Genomic DNA, 18295 nt, shown 5'->3' with positions numbered 1-18295 from the left:
TCGCAGGCAGCATGAACGCGGATTGCGCGGGATATTACAACGCGGAGAACGTGTATGTCAGCGGCTTCACGTGCCCCAAACCCGACAGCGACGCGCGCGCGACATTCTGCTGCGGGTTCAATGACGTCAAATACTGCTGCGACGATCCCAACAGCTTTTTCCCATATGAATATGGATATATGTGGTGGCTTAGGTAAGACGGTGTTCTGTGAAACAACTATTTGTCATGGATGCTTAATTTTAAATTATGTAGACATATGGTCGGCGAACTTGACAAATTACAACTTTGTACGTTAGTCACCACTTTCAACGTAAACATGAGAGTAATGACCAAGTTTGATAGTGATACTGTGTGAAATTATGGTTGTTTCTCGTATATTATTTGTCTAAAACAACATTCTCTGATTCTGTCTTTACCTAAACAACAAGAATCAGAACCTTTCATTATTTTGTTGAACACATGCTTTTCCATTCTACACACATGGTTATACTGTTAAGCTAAAAACAACAACAACAACAAAACTTTTAGAAGCCAAATGGCTATTTCAAACAAGATTTTCCAAGAAAAACGACTTAATAATGGGTGTTTTTGTTCTGTTCCTTGTAAATGGCTATCATGGCTTCAGAAGCCTAATGTAATTAAGCCTAATGTAATCTAATTAAGCCGAATGTAACTAATATAGTACATGATTCATCTTGTATTTTTGTTTAGATATTGATATTCTGCTAAACATTTTTTGTGTTACACAAAAGGAGGATTATCATACATGTTGAAAGGCAGTGTTCTTTATTTTTTTCTGGCTTTAAATCAAATGGTAGACTATCAATGACAAACTAGTTTATTTTTACCGGTATATCTCTCCAATATTGTTGAAGAAATAAAAAGCGTTGTTTTTAGCAGCCATTATGCAGAAAAAAACATATTTTCAAAAGACAAACATTGTTTTAAATGTGAAATTTTCTAAATGAACACTAAGCAGCTAAACGGATGAAAGTTTAACTGAGAAACTTTCATACTGAGGCTTGTTTTCAATGAATGTATCTTGAATATAAGAGTGCTTGTCATTGTTCCATTTGTATTGTTCTCAGGAAAATGGATTTTGTTTTTAAGGATGTTTACATAATTTTTCAACTGAAAAACAAGACAAAGATACTCATTAAAAACAAGATTTTCAGGCATTATGTTAACATAATTGGACATTGACATTTTTGTTGATTAGCGAACATGTTTAATGGGTCCATTGATTCATCATAGTGCAGAATGCAACTAAAAATCAAAGACAAACTCTTTAATATATATATATATATATATATATATATATATATATGTTTACAAAAGAAAAAATGGCAAAACAGAATAAAATAACCCGAGAAGCTGAGAATATGGTTTATACAAAGGCTGTTTTTGCTTCTCATAATAATCTTTATTAAGCATGTTTAGATGTTAACAACCTTGAGATAGGACATTGAAATCCTATGAGCCAGGGAACAGGTTTAATTTGATCAGATGAATCAAGATTCATAATTGAAATAATTGCATGTGTCATTAACCTCAGTAAATAGCTTCAAGTCAAGTGGTCTAATCACACTCTCTAGCCTTAAGTCTTGATTTGAAGAACGATTTCTGCACAGTCACTTAATAATGACCTTACAAGAAGTGAGAACAGACACTGTCATGGAAAATGTTATTTTTTTTATAGTATTAATACCTGAGATTTGATTGACCAATTAAGCTGTAATTTAATGACTAATTAATTAATGCATTTCAGACAGTGCCATCATATGTAATTCTAATAAAACACCACCAATTCAAGGTGCAAGAACTGCATCACTTGTGTACATTGTTCATCCATTATTATGTAAATTGTTGCAACAACTTAAAAGCTGCAATTTACATCAAGAATGGTGAAAATGTATGCATGTTTCTTGAATCGTATCATTGCATTAATCATCAATATTCATGACTTAAGTTTAGTTAAATGCTTACTTGGGAATTCATGCAAATCACAACACCTGGTTTTATAAACACTGGCAGATTAGATTTGATTGCAGTTTTACTGGATGCTCACGGAGGAAAGTATATTTTTGCTCAAAGGTTGCTTTTTCATAGCTCTCGAGGGGTAATGGAGGAATCATTTATGTTGCAAGTATAATCTCTGGGGTTTCTCTCAAAGTTCCTTGATAGAAATAAAAGTAGAGAAAAATTGGGCAATTATTGACATACAGTAAGAGTATCTAGAACTATAAATTAAGTTGAATAGCAGATCATTTGGTCTTGGTGCAATTCGATGAGAAATTTTGAAGTTCATGCTGAGATATCTGATTGCACATCTGAGAATGGTTCTGACATTATTGAGATCTATTCTGAAACTCAAGAGGAGATTTGCCAGATAAGTGTTTTTGCAGGAAAATGTATCCGTTTGCTCTCCATTTAACTTCATTGGTGTCTAGAAGAAGCATCAGCGATTGTATAAAGAATGTCTCGGTTACTGATGAGCGAAGACGTTACGTTCCTCATGCCACAACTCTGAACCACCTCTGAACGGTTGTCTCGGCTCGCGTTAAAACCTGAGAGTTGCTAGCTGGCTTATACCCATTTGTCGGGTAGGAGTGGCTCGGCATGCAAATCTCACTGGGCAATATCCATTGGCTCATTTTGTTACCCCTTGAAGGTGACTGGGCTCCCAAGTGAGACCCCAATACATCAGTATTGATGTAACATTGACCGTGACTGACTGAATTGAAACTAGAGTCCGATACCGATACAAATATTTATTGGTTTTAAAATCCGATATATCGGCCGATATTTTTTCTTGATTATTATTTCAGAAACGCGCAACAAATTATAAAACATACATTTTCAATATAACAGGCCAAGGAGAGATGATACGTCTCATTGACATAACTGTCACGCGCTATTAAAGAAATATTTCAGTCACATTGTCAAAAGTTAAAAGGACTACACTGTAACAACATAACGTAACTATTCCTAGCTAATTCCGCTTCATTCTCGGCTTATTTACACTCTAAAAAATGCTGGGTCGTTTTAACCCAATTTTGGGTCAAATATGGACAAACCCGAAATGTTGGGTTAAAAATGTAATGTAAAAATTTAACCCAACGGCTGGGTTAGTCCATATTTGACCCAAAGTTGGGTTAAAACAACCCAGCATTTTTTAGAGTGTAACAGCAGCAAAACTGGACATGATGGTCACAAATTTTGTTAAAATATATTTATTATTAAAATATGACACAAAATATTCATTTGTCGGCCATTATAACTGCCGATACTGATAATTTGGAAAATGCCTAATATCGGCCGATAATATCGGTCTGGCTCTAATAGAAACTCTCATCAGTGATCATTGTTTCCCACTGGATCCCATAGCTTAACAATTAGAAATGCCCATATCATCCTGGACTTTCCCAAAAGCATCAAACCTATGTACAGGGTTCACATGGGTCCTTGAAATCCTTTTTTGGGTCCTTGAAAAACGTTTTTTGAATCCGAAAAAAAACATTCAAGGAATGTTTTTGAAAATAAACATACATAGATATAGGTCCTTGAAAGAGCTTGAATTTGTTTTGTGCAAGAAGTTTTCTGGAATAAAATCCATATTATTTGTATTTTATATAATATGAATATTTTGCCAACACTTCATGCCCTTTACATACTAGCTTGTATGATTTACATTAGTTATGTGCTTACGCTTTTCTGCGTGAGGTACTTTGTGTTGTACGTTGCCATGGCGTTCATGTGCGCACAAAACCACTACGATGGAACCTCAATGTTATTTGTTGGACAACAGATGTGTCCTAGATTAAGTCTTTGAATTTGAGGGTATTGAACCTGGAAAGTCCTTGAAAGGTCCATGAATTTAAAGTTAACCAAGGTGTGGGAAACCTGTATGGAGAGAGAGGCCATTGTTACCAATGGTTTCTACAATTCATGTATGCATTTGGGTAACATATTCCTGGTCAATACATCTAAACAAACACCTTGTTTTCAAACCAGATTGTATATGTTTAATATGTTTTGTGTGATTATCACAAAACCTGTCAAGAACATGTTTATTTCAACCCAAAATTACTAACCCCCCTCTTTTTGCAAAACATTAGCCTAACATAATTTTTTTATTTTGATTGTGTGGTCGAACTTGGCCTGGACATGTTCTTGAAGGATATAGGAGATACAAATCTAAATGTTCTGCTTTCTTGTACTCAGGGTCAGGTAAAAGCTTCCCCAGTGCCTCGTGTCATCTACTTTGGCTGCTAGCTGATTTGGTCAAGCATTCTTACATCACTCTCACAAGGAACTCAGTTATGACTATTTTCATCACATGCCACCATGACATGACATTTTACGGCATGACATTTCAAGGAATTTTGTGGCTGATGATTCACACACCGGGGTTGTTCATGCTGTCCCTTTGGAGCTTAATCGAGTTTTAAAAGAGTGTGATAAGATCTTGAGATCTGGGGCCATATGCACAAAGAATTTTAAGGCTACTCCTAAAAATGATGGGTGTGTCAACTTTAGGATTCCAAATTATTTTCACTTAGAGTAATTCACGAAGCATTTTAGCCCTAAAAGCATGCAGCACCTAAGTCTGGGACAGCTTAAAAGAAGTCGAGAAGACTCCTAACTCTCTAACAACTATTCACAGAGGATTGTAGTGCACACCACCGCCACTCGCAGTAACTGATCCTGCGTCCAGTTGGGCTTTCTTTTCCATTTTGGCGAGTTCATAATCCACTGTCATTCAACTATTAGCCTACATTAACTTAATTCAATAGGAGCAACATTTCCTTGCTTTAAATAGTCTATTTAGGCTAATAGGATGTCAATTAACCAAGCAAGTGTTAATGCAAGTGTCGTTTTTCATTAACTTTTAAGAAAAAACTCCTAGCTTAAATATTTTAGTGCGATTTAGGAGTACTCCTCCTAAGCCCCTTTTCCACTAAAGCATTTTGTGTTTCGACAGCCAAAGAAACGGTTCACGGCCGAGAAAACTGGTTCCAAAGCGTCACCAACTCTTTAAACCGTTCTTTTAGCACGTCATGTTTACGTCGGGGGCTGGAGCGGGTTTAGATGTGTTCTAAACATATTTTCTGACCATCGCAAAGCCATAAACTGCAGAAACACGCAAGCGTTTTTAATATTTATTTATTTATTTTATTTTTTTATTTGAAACATAAGCAAAGAAGAAAACAGTCACGATATAGAACAAATAAATGGAAAGAAAAAAGGCACAAGACAGGGGTAACTGTTACATAACTTATCAGAAAAGATAACATATCAAACGAAAAGATTAAAACACATATTTCAATTGTTTTTAAAGTTTTCTTGGTAACGTTACACGAGTTAGAGATAATCCCAAAGCAATGTACTTGCAAGCGTTTCTAGCGACGTGCACAGTGACGTAACAACGTAGTTCCCTGGGCGCTCGTCAGTGGAAAAACAAACAGGTTCTGAACGGGTTCGCAAGTTGAACCAACTCCGAACCAACTTTGAAGCAGCACCAGTTCCGAACCAGTTCTTTTTTCGGTGGAAAAGGGGTACTAGTGGTACGATAAAATTCTTTGTGGATCGGCCCCTGTTCCATACACTTTTAAAAATAAAGGTTCCAAAAAGAACCTTTCAGCGAACAGTTCTAAAAGAACCATTTTTTACTAAGTGTGTACAACATTTTTGCAATGGAAAGTTGCATAGATTCTTCATGGAACCATAGATGCTAATAAAGGATCTTTGTATAGGCAGCTGCCTTTAATGAGATGCGCTCTATTGATTTGGTCACTTAGCAACCACCCAACAATGATACGTTTTTCATGGTTCAAAAAATGCAAAAAATGTAATGAGCGATGCCCTGCTAGTTTGACCTTTTACTGGTTAAGTAGTCTAAATGACCCACTGTGGCTATTTAAGTGCAGTTTCCCCACAGGTGATGCTCTGCTGCTTTTAGTGTCTCTGCAACCTCTTCCACATTAAACAATTAATGCGAAACAATCCATTAACATGAACTGATTTATGTAAGAACTCATTTGCCTTTTTCAAAGCTGGTGATAATTCGTTCTCAGGCATGCAGATGTGCAACAGCACGCTTTAATAATCTAAAACAAAGTCATTATCCTTTCATCCTGTGATCTTGTGGAGGAGAAGGATATTTGAAAGGAGTTGTTTGACTTTGAAAGTGAAAAAAACATCTTACCAAGTAATGGAATAATTCAAATCCAATCAAAGTTTATTTAAAAAGCTCCTCAAAAAAACACAGTGTGTACCAAGTACTCTACAACGGATTAGACGAAACAGAAATAATAGGAAAGAAATAATACAATATAAAAATAATAATAACACTATAGCCATGTTTCCATCGACACGTTTTTATCCGAATTAAGTGATATCGAATGAAAAATGCCTAATGGAAACAGTAAAATTCAATGAAATTTCATGAAAATCGACTCAAATGAAATACGTTCAGTCTCATCGGATTTTATCTTGATCGATATACGGCTAATGTTTAAGTTTTAAGTATATTAAGTTTTAGGCCCTTTTATGGTTGCAACACGCCAGAAGACGAGTTCATTTCTGGCCAGTCTGTTTGCGCACACATGGCGGATGTCAACAAAGACGTGTTTTTTTTACCGAACTTCAGATAATTCGATTGACAATTGGATGGAAACATGGTTTATAATATAGCTAATTGAAAGTGATAGTCTTTTATTGTTTTGGTGCAAAAACATTTGTGGTTTTGCTAGATATCTCTGCTCTCCAGCATAGTTGGACTACATCATACAGCTGCGGGTCAAGTCTTAAAAAGTCTTCAATCACTTTTCCTAAAATTAAGGCCTTAAAAAGTATTAAATTGTCTTGAATTCAGATTGGATAGGTCTTAAATATGTTTGTCACGTCACCGCGAAGATGCAGGCAATCGTTCTGCCAGCCAGGTCGAATATTTTTTAACGCAAGGGGATGACCTATCCCCTGACCAATCGGCTATCCTAACCTTAACCAATCGAGCTCCTTCGTGGCCATAGTCATAATTTCGCTGCAGGTAATATAGCAATGGTTGATAGCCGCTTAGAAACATGGGGAAATGCAAGTTCAATTACAGACGCCTTGAAAAAATTCGTTTTCCTGGTTAAGGTCGGTGCCGGGAAATGTTTACGAAGCGAACTGCATTATGTGTCGGAAGAATTTCAAACTTGGGACAATGGGGCTCAGAGCGGTGGAATCACACGTACAGAGCAAAAAACACAGAGACTACTTAAAGGCACGCCAGCAGCCCGCCATTGCTAGCTTCTGCTCCAACATTTCCACCGCTAGCAACGTTGTCAACGCTACAATGCTGGATGGTCTTGTACATAACTTGACTTGGATCTCTCTCATGATTTCATGTTACCTCACTTATTCCTTAATTGAGGCATTAAGTGCATTAAGTATTTGATGTCATCATGGTCTATGTAAAGAATTGAATCTCTCTCTCTTTCTCTGTCCTTTAGTTTGGGAGCTCTTGTTGGTTTGTCTATTGCTGCTGTGGTGCTGCTAGCCTTCATCATCACTCTTTGTGTGCTTTGCTACCTGTTCATCGCCACTAAACCCAGAGGGTTGGACAACGGACTGCCTCTAAGAGCACCAGGTATGAATACATCTTCAACAATTTCTACTTATGAAAACCTCTTGGAAGGAAAGTGCTTGAGACTTCATATACTCGCTCTCTCTCAGCTGACTGCTATAAGGGAATCGAGCGCGGCAAAGCTGCCCGGCCCGCCTCAAACACCGCAAGCACACACAATCTAAAAACACGGCAGGCTGACCGGTTGACTGTTTGTTGACTTTAATTTGCGACAGTGCTGTGGCCTCTAGGGACGCTAGACGTGAAAGTTACAGGTCGAGCACCATCTAGTGGCCAAAAGTTCCACAGAGTGGCTTTAATGTTATATAGATTTAAGTTTATTCTGAAATAGGCCTGTAGGTGGCGCATTGCACTAGAGCAGCGGTTCCCAAACTTTTTCTCTTGCGCACCCCCTTCGATGTCCCAACCGGGTTGGCGTACCCCCAATCCCCACTTAAAAAAAAAAAAAAACGCAAACAAAATTCTTTTTTTCAGAAATGTGGCATGTAAATTCGCAGTTGTGAGTTATAAAATCATAAATGCAACCATGCATCTGTGTTTACCTTGAAAGTCCGTCTTCGACAGTGGTATTCTATAAAAATGAAGACATCTAAAGGCACAAGAAGACAATTTCTCAACAATTTGTAATTCTTTTGCCACCATAGTGCAGTGAGGTAAATGTGACGTCTACTCCCAAATGGTTTATTGATTATAATCTTTATAGGCTCCTTCGCAGCTGCTTTGATTGCATGATCTGAAGACACTCCCCCCACCCCTGGCTATTTCCACTTCACATTTTACTGAAGGACTGTACATTTGCGTCATCAATTTTAGTAACATCCTGAGTTCTAGCGGTAGCTAGGTAACAACTCAAGAGAAGTTGCCAAAGATGGAAAGTGAGGTCCTTTTCTTGCTCTGGTTTGGTTACACTTCCAAAATTAAAAAGCGCACTGAACTGCACGTCTCAGAAACGCTGCGAAAGAAATCGAGTTAATCATTGAACACAGTTTCTATAGAGACAAGGAGTGATGATTATGTATCTGTCATCATCGATAGCGGTTCATTTATGCAAAATTAGGATTGATTGTTTTAAGTCTTTATTGCAAAGGCCACCTTGTCAAATGTTGTAGACTCAAATGTTCTTTTGTGGATCTTTTTTTATGTTTTTACAAGACTTGAGCAGCATAACTTATTGAAGCTTATCTGGTGACACTTTCCCCAATAACAGTTCAAAAACTTGTTTTGTGTGAGAAAAGCTTTCATAGATCCCACACTTGTCGGCTCAGGAAGGAAACGAATAAAAAAAAAACAGAAAACAGTACACTGTAAAAATGAATATGCTTTATCTAATCAATAAAATTGTGGCAGCAGATTACAAGCAATTTTATTTATTAAATTAAACAAATTAGAATTGAGTAATAGTTAATCAAATTAACATTCTAATTAATTATAATTTGTACAGTTTAATTAAAAATATTGCTTGTAATATGTTGCTACAGTTTTTTTGATTAGATAAAGCATATTATTTTTTTCAGTGTAGGTATTCAACACTGTAAAAATGAATACGACTGAATCTGTTAAATATAATCAATAAAATTGAGGCAACAGATTACAATCAATACTATTAATTAAATTTAACAAATTAGAATGGATTAATAACTAACCAAACAAATTATTTAAAAGTTAACCATTTAAAATGAGTAAAATTTACACATTTTTCTAAGCAAAAATATTAGAATAACAGACTGATGTCAAAGATGAATTAAGAACTCTTTTTTTATTATTGCCATCATTGAAGACACCTGATGATAATAACAAGCAGAATCACTGAAGAAGAAAACTGTGATTTTTTTAAGTCACCATTATAGAGATCAGTATGTGTTGTAGGTGGGCTCTTGACCCTTATATTGTTAACTTTAGAGGTTGTTTGGCTGTTGTACATGAATTATAATAGCCAGATGAACAAATAGAAGAGGGGATCTGATGGTGTTGGTTGTGTTTTAACATAATCATTATTTCACAATCATTTGACCTGAATGGCTGAATTTGGCCATAGTTCACTGACAAGCTGAGCCATATCGCATTAATATCGAGAGTTAAAGTTAATGAGATAATTAAAGGGTTAGTTTACCCAAAAATTCTGTCAGTATTTACTTCCAAACCTTTATGTGTTTATTTGTTCTGTAATACACAAAGGAAGATATTTGGAAGAATGTTTTTAATCAAACAGATCTCATACCCCATTGACTACCATGTTTTTTTCCTACTATGGTAGTCAATGGGGAATGAGATCTGTTTGATTAAAACATTCTTCCAAATATCTTCCTTTGTGTATAACAGAACAAATAAACACATAGAGGTTTGGAATTAAATACTGACAGAATTTTCATTTTTAGGTGAACTAACCCTTTAAGTGAATAATTGAGTGGTGCTTGAGCATCATCGAAGACACCCAAAGCAGAATCCAGAATTTCAGGTCACCATTATGGAGATGAGTGTTTTCTTTAGTCGACATCGCGTGGAAAACCCTCTTATGGAATCTTAATTTTTAAGCCTTTTGTCATAATGTGTTCTTTAAAATTCAGTTTTCATGCCTTCTTTCATGCCTTCTTTATATAGTTGTATATGAGAGCGGTATGGTGGAATAAAAGGACTTTTCCCTTGTGCCAAATCACAAAGAGATCAATGCATTGGACAGCTAGAGTGTTTGCATTGATTGATAAGGCAAGTTAATATAAAACTGCATGCTGTGCAACCCATCTTTCATCGTTTGTGCTAAATGCATGATACCTCAAATTGTACAGGTGGACAATTAAAAAGCCCCATAGATTTGCATTGAAGGAGGGACTGAGCCACAGATGTGAACTGTTGACTTGGACAAATACACATTGAACATTACAAATCCTAAACCTGCAAAAACCACTGCAGAACAATCCCTCGTTCAGGTGAAAGAAGAGGACAGATTGACCACCTCCCCCATTTATTCTCGTGTTCTGTCTGTGACACAAACTAATAACTGCAGTGTCACATCTTCCCGTGGCCTTTAATGTCTCATATTTTCTTTGTGGTTTTGCTCAAATTCTGCAAGAAGACCCAAAACATCAATTTATATTATTTTACTGAGACCCCATCAATGACTTTTTTTATTTTCAGCATGAAACGGGATTTCATAAATCTACAAATCAATGTGTAAAGATTGTTCTTCTTTTTCTCTTATCTTTTTAACTTCATCTCTCTTCGTTCTATCCTTTGACTTTTCTTTGTCTGCCACACAAACTTGAGTTTCGAATGTTAAGGGGATACTTCAGGATTTAGCATTAAGCTTTGCATTAGTATGAAACCTTTGATTTTTTCAAATTACCATGATTTCCACCCTCATATCCCGAGACGAGAGATATGTATTTTTTGAGGCAAAAGACTACAGTCAGTATTCGGGTCTGTCCCGCATGTCCTCAACCCGCCCATAGAGGGCGATCTCACTCACAGAATGAACACATAGTGTCGGCCATCTTTGTTTGGAAGCTAAGCTAGCAGGCTCTTGTTCTGTGGAGAAAGCTGAGTAGTAACTTTAGGGGTTATCATCCTCTTTTTCCCGGACATGTCCGGCCGTCGATGTCCGGGATTCAGCTTTTGCTTTCTGCAGTCGCCATTCATTGTTTACATGCACAGCTTTTGTTTCAGTCTAACTGAATTCATTCCATTGGTGAATCTGAATGTAGTGTTTACATGAACGCTAAACAAGAGATCGGCTGATGTGCGTTTTAACATTGCTAAAAAAATTCCCGCTCCTCCGTGAGAGATACGAGACCGGTGCGTCTCACAGGTGTCGCTCCGGTAATCACGCCATCGGCCTCGCGCCGTTCTCCCGCGGCCCTCACTCGTCCCGCTCGCCACAGTAAACATGATAAATGCCGACTGGAGAACGCAAAAGCCGAATCCCGGACATTTTGAGCGATCTCGAAACACATTTTCGGCCAGACTCATCACGGAGACTCACTAGTAGCCTAGACTTGTTGTTTAACGACTGCGCTCTGTTACCGGTAGGCGTGGCCTCCTAGGGCAGTGAAGCAAGTGCATTCTGGGAGTTGTTGTCTTTCATCCACAAGAGCCAAAAATACATTTTCTGGCTTTTTCAGGCTAGAAAGATCCAAATTCAAAAATTATTTTACATTTCTTCAGCTCTGTAGTTTTTTATTGTAGGGCAAAACATAAACCAACGACTGATATAATGCAGTCTCTTATACTGTTATAAATTGCATATTTTTGCTCAGTTTGATCCTCTGAATAAAACTGTTTTTTCCATTGCCATAAAAGCTTTGATATATCAAATATGATACTCAACAAAAAGAAATGGACATTTGAAAAAAAAAAAAAATTATAAACTCTAATTTTCTTTTTCTGACTTATTTCCTACATGGTTAACCTGACTGCAAAAACAGTACAACATTTACCTTTCTTCCGTTTAGCAGGTGCTTTTATGCAAAGAGTCATACAAATGAGAACAATACGAGCGGAAGGGATTCATACAAAGAAGAAAACAATACAAGAGAAACTGTTTTGTGAAACAGCATGGTGTTGTCACATACCGGCAATCATTGTTTTGTCCTGCCAGTCAGATTAAATTAATATTATATTTATAGTTTTAAAATAGCAGATCTTGTCAGTCAGAAAGCTCTCTGTGAAGAAAATCTCTCTCAAAGTCAAATCGGTAATAGCTCCTGTTGACAATTGAGTCAAACAATTGATTCTGTTTTCATGCCTGTCTCTAGTGGCTAGTCATTGAATTGCAGTTTAAGTCACTTCTGTGTTGACTGGAAGGTTGCCGCTATCAAAGGGGCTACTCTGAGCTGAAGCCCTAGCAAGGAGGAGGTGACCTCTTGACCTCTTTGACCTCATATCTGGTAATGTGTTGGTGCCTGGAATATTTAGTATATATTTAGAAATCATTGTTTCCCTCTGTGTTCAAGATTTGATTTATTTACTATGAACAGGGCCTTTGGGTTTGCTATAGCCACAAGTATGTAATAACATGAACAACTAGTTTTATTTATGCATGTTCTCGTATGGAGGCATTATGGTCAATGCAATCAGGCTATCGCATTGGATATTCGAGCAATGAGGTCCTGCTACTATGCATGACAGTATTTCAGCGTATGAATATTGAAAGGCAATTCCACCCTGTAAGTGCCCCCTGAGAGCTGTGCGAAAACATCCTCAAAGCTCTTGCAAATGCATCATAATGCTCTGATAAATATTTATATATTTAAACAAATAGTCACCCAAGGCACTCAAACCGGGGAACTAGCACATAGAAATCTACTACAGATGACAGTGTTTATACATTACGACAACTTAAATTTAGAATAAAAACTGAACATTTGAAAATATAAACATGTAAAGTATTAATACATTCTATAATATAAATAATACTAAATATCCCCGTAAACCCCAAGTGGAACTCTTCTGTACAGTGTGTGTATATATATATATGTACAATCAACTTGTATGTTTAAGTCATTTTAACTTAATTTACATTAAACTAACCTGAACTGACTAAAAATGAGTTGAATCTTATAGAACTTTTTTTTTAAAGTTGAAAATTGCGGCAAGTCGGCATGAAATCAAATTTGACAAATCTTCTTTTTATATGTAATATTGTAGTGTTTACTGTTTATTATAAATGATTTATCTGTGCACTTCATTATTTTTAAAAATTCATGTACCCTTATAATCTTTAATCAAATACATTACCCTTCTCTCCCCCATCGAAACGACCTTTCTTCTATTTCGGTCACGTGGAATGGCGAAAGGGTGTGGCCAGATCCAATGAGGGTGCACCGCCTCTCAGACAATCGCATTCAAATCTGCCTCCATTTTGTTTGCAACGCCCAACCTCCAACGATCCAATCAATTCCCGAAGGACTAAATCAAGCCCTGCCCTACATTTTTTTCTAATTTCAGAAGCCGTTTCACTCGGATATACGTCACGACAAGGAAAAAAATTACAATCTCAACTTCCGTTTCATGCCGACTTCAACTTAAATTCAATTTAAAGCCATGTAAACACATGTTGTCATAACTTATTGATCATGCAATTTTGTTTACAGTGTATTTTGAATGTGTTCTTGTAGACGAGCGTCACTGTTGATTTTGCTTGAAGGTTTTGCTCAGTTAAAGGACAACTCCGGCGCAAAATGAACCTTTGGTCTAATAACACATTGGTACCTAGTCGACCGTTCTCTGAGATTTGTTTTCATGATAATCGAATGTAAAGAGTTTTATCTCTAAAAACTGTTATAACTGCTAGAACGAGAGTTATGACAAATAAAAATCGCTAGTTAATACCACTAACAAGGCTCAAAATAGCCCCACACTAACACAGTAACATAATGAGGGTCCCTACATGCAAAACGAAGCATTAAGAGTACAGACCGTTTAACAAGAAGATATTTTATAAAGACAGTCCGCTTCGTGTAAACAGACAGGAGCCATCTTTAGAAAACAGCCTCGACCAGTTGAACCAAGTGAGCTGAACTGTATAAACGGCGTTCGTTGTTCGACTGGTCGAGACTGTTTTCCAAGATGCCCTATATATTAGCTTTATATGCTAAACAGTTTTTAGAGATGAAACTCTTTACATTCGATTATCATGAAAACAAATCTCAGAGAACGGTCGACTAGGTACCGATCTGTTATTAGACCGAAGGTTCATTTTTGTCCTTTAAGCACGACTTCTCCAGAAAAATGTTTAATGTGGTCGGCGTTGTGTTTCTCAGGATCTGGGGCCAGTCCTCAGGAGGGTCCGAGCCAAGTCAGCGTGCCGTCGGGACCGCAAGGTTTCCGCAAGCATTTCCTAAGAGGCAAACTAGACTGTGACAACCAGCCGCCGGATCCGGACCGGCTTTTCCAGCGCTGCTTCATGGCTACGGTCACCACCATCAATGTAGAGGGACCGTCATAAAGCCCTGGAGCTGAACAACATCCCCCAGGAGTCCTTTCAGCCAATCATCACGCGACTGATGGAACATTTTCAACCATTCTGCTTTGAGGTTTTGGATGCTGCATCACAAACTGAATCAAATCATTGATCTAAATCATCATTTTAATTCAACCTCAAACCGTATGCTTCTCGTATACTCATTAGAGCTGCTCACAGGCTCTTTGGATTTGTTTTTGAGGCAAGAAACTAATTAAACCATTAACATTCATCAAGACTTCAGTATCAGTATTCAGAACGGTAATTGCTGCTTTAAAGAAATAATTATGCTTTTTTAGTGTCCGCAGCTGAACCAAAGACACAATTGAACTCAAAGAGTTTGTTGTTCCCGAATACTGAGAATTACTGTCTCTCAAACTGAGCGTTTACACCAGCACGTTCCTCCTTGGCCTCCGTACTAATGGTGTCTTTAAAACATCTTTGAGTGCCGTTTGAACAATCTAGGGTTCATCTCCTTCAGGAGTCGGTCATTCGCCTGTTTGAGACGCGCTATGTGCCTTCAAAGGCACTTTTCAGAAAGTTGAAGCTTTCAAAACCAGCAAATTAGTGCTGTCAAATCAACTACCGGCGGCAATCACGAGTGATCATATACTAAACACACACACATATATTATTTTAATCCATTTGATATTTGACTATACTACAGCAAGTACAATTCTCATTTAATCTCATTAAATATCAAATGCAATGTTATCTAACATAACAGGGGCTGAAAGTAGCTAGTATTAAACACAAACACTCCCTAAAATGATGAATTTGGCCAGTCCCACATGCTTTGCCTTGAAACCAATTAGGATTATGCAAAAGGGACGACATTTTTATACACAGCTAATCTGTTGAATTAATATTGAAATTAACTGTAAAGATGACCGGTAGCCGTGCATTTAACAGTATCTGTAATGCACATCCCTGTTGCTGCTGATTTTGCTGAAGATTCCTTAAAATTATGGCACCCAGGAAGTGACATCATATGGCGCGACTAAACTTTTTAAGATTTGTAAATAATTTAATTCCGAAGTTCCGAAGAATTACCAAAGTTATAAAAAGAAAACAATCAAACAACACCTTACGTTTACGTTTTTATTTTTAAATCTTTTGTTTATCAACTTAAAACAGAATTAGGTGGTCCATCCGTGTCAAGTAATGTTTACATTTTTAATTTTATACATTTTATACTGCATTTTTTTTTAATTATTATATACTGTATTTGATTATATAATTATTTTTTTTTACTTTGCAACTATTTCATTATTGATTTATTCTATTTAATTTGACTTTTTACTCTCTGATATAAATCATTATAAATTGTCACATCGGGGTTTTATACGGAGGCGTATTGCATTCACTTGAAGAAAAAAAAATCTACTCTGTTTTTCTGAATTAACGAGTTAATTTTTCATGAGAAAAAAAATTTGCTGTTTTTCTGAATTAATGAGTTAATTTTTCATGAGAAAAAAATTTTTTCTCTGTTTTTCTGAATTAATGAGTTAATTTTTCATGAGAAAAAAAGTTTTTCTCTGTTTTTCTGAATTAATGAGTTAATTTTTCATGGAATTTTTTTTTTGCTCTGTTTTTCTGAATTAACGAGTTAATTCAGAAAAACAGAGCAAAAACTTTTTTTTCTCACGAAAAATTAACTCATTAACTCAGAAAAACAGAGAAAAAAATATTTTCTCATGAAAAATTAACTCATTAATTCAGAAAAACAGAGAAAAAAATTTTTTTCTCATGAAAATTAACTCATTAATTCAGAAAAACAGAGCAATTTTTTCCTCGTGAAATATTAACTCATTAATTCAGAAAAACAGAGTAGATTTTTTTTCTTCAAGTGAATGCAATACGCCTCTGTAGTTTTAAACTATATTCATAACTGCAAAAAACAAACAAACGCTTAAGCCTTGCTTTTGACCCTAGTGCAAAGTTTTGTACTTTTAAGATGTCTACAAAAAAAAAAAAAAAAAAACATTGTTCATATTTATATTTTATGGCCAGGAAAAAAGAGTTTCTTTTCCGTTTGTATTCACGGGTGAATGTGTTGTACATTGTGTTAAGCTGAAGGCCAAAGCTGCACTGAATTGTTCTTTGTGAGCCAGTTATTATTTATCTTTACACTTCATGCTGCCTTGACCCTTTATTGATTTGATTTCAAGAAAATTGCCTGTTGATGTACAGTTAAAGATTGTTGCGTTTCCAAAGTGCTGCGTGATTCGTCAGTGAAGTTTGTCCTCAAGTGGCTTTATCTTTGTTTTGAGCTGCTCTCTGTAAGGTTTCTTTGAGCAGTTTGTGTTTTTGCTGTACTGTTCCTGCCTCATCAGCTTCAACATTAAAAATGATTTGCCAGTCAGCACGGCTAATGAAGAAATGTGTCGTACAAAATACTGCATCAGTGACTCTACTTTTATGGTAGGACTTTCATCAGGATGCCGTACAAATCTCTAAACTAACTGTACCTTTGGAAAAATCACACCATTTCTGCTGTAATTTAGTTGATCAAAGACTGATCAGCGTCTGAGTTTAACACCAGGAAATGCATTCTGAAAAATCATTGCAAAAACCATTAAAGGTTTTTTTGTCCCCATCTAGTTCGGATTTCATTGTAATAGTGTATCACGCTCGAGTTCGCATATCAAAAAGCGCACTCAAAAGACTCGTATCGCACTCTTGGAGCATGTTAAATAATTCCCCTGAAGTCCAATTACAGTAGTGAGGGTTTCTAGCCCCAGATACAGAGATAATTTAGTTTCACACTGCGGTTTTACACCTCTTTCTGATCTTTACAGCTAATCAGGCTGTTTTTTTTAGTGTGTGCCTTTAAGACTTCATGCAAATGACCTCTGCTTTGATTGGCTAACCTTTTCATGTGAAACAAACAGCATGTTGCACATAAATGCATTGTAAAAAGTGACTTTTAGTAAAAAAAAAAATACTATTTCTGTTACTTTTACTACTAAATTTCACTTTTAAAGGAGTAGTTTGCTTTTAAAAAAACTTTTGCTGATCATTTACTCACCCCCATGTCATCCAAGATGTCCATGTCTAAAAAGAAATGAAGGTTTTCATTGTTTGAGAGGAGGTCTGATGGCAGAAAGGATATTTTTATATCCAAACAGACCAGCCGTGATCAGCTGGATTTATTCTCTCAGGGTTCAGTCAATTCTGAGCGGCTCTGAAAAGGTGTTAGAAAGGTTTTGGGGATTAGAAAGACTTTGGCTTGGCTTTTCTCTTATATGTTTGTGCTATAAAAAGATTTAAACTTTCTTTTAAAAGTATAGCACATGTCTGAAATATTTGCTACTTGCGTTTCTTGTGTTTAATGCCTCTTTATTGGATCAATCGCTTGTATTTCTCATTAGTAAATCGCCTTGCATAAATAAATAAATGAAAAAGTAAAATGGTCTGGATGGTATAGTTTAGTTTGTCAGCCTAATAGTTATTGTTTTGGTGCAGAAAATAATTCTGCAGAGAAACCAAACATAGCTTTTGGTTAAAAAAAAAATTAAAAATAATAATCCAAACTCAATGTTTAAATTTTATTTGCTTTGGTTTATTTAATTTGTAACTTTTTTATTATTTTTATATATTTTTAATTGATTTAACATTATTTTTAGTCATTTCAAACTGATGAAAGGAAGTGGATAAATGCATTTTCCAAGGACAACCACTTCTTTTGTCAAAAAGAGCAGCA

At 36.2% G+C, this 18295-nt stretch overlaps 1 protein-coding gene across 1 annotated transcript; it reads left to right on the top strand.

Moving 5' to 3' along the window:
* The first annotated feature begins 1 nt into the window (after position 1).
* On the top strand, positions 2–17188 carry shisal2a (shisa like 2A). Its single transcript, XM_039653112.2, has 3 exons — positions 2–193; positions 7501–7637; positions 14390–17188. The coding sequence occupies exons 1-3, from the start codon at positions 12–14 to the stop codon at positions 14572–14574; spliced, it is 504 nt and encodes a 167-aa protein (XP_039509046.1). The 5' UTR covers positions 2–11; the 3' UTR covers positions 14575–17188.
* The last annotated feature ends 1107 nt before the right edge of the window (positions 17189–18295 follow it).

This window comes from Pimephales promelas, chromosome 20, assembly GCF_988280905.1.
Source record: "Pimephales promelas chromosome 20, fPimPro1.hap1.1, whole genome shotgun sequence".
Classification (NCBI taxonomy): domain Eukaryota; kingdom Metazoa; phylum Chordata; class Actinopteri; order Cypriniformes; family Leuciscidae; genus Pimephales; species Pimephales promelas.
This window is presented reverse-complemented; position numbering and strand designations above follow the sequence as displayed.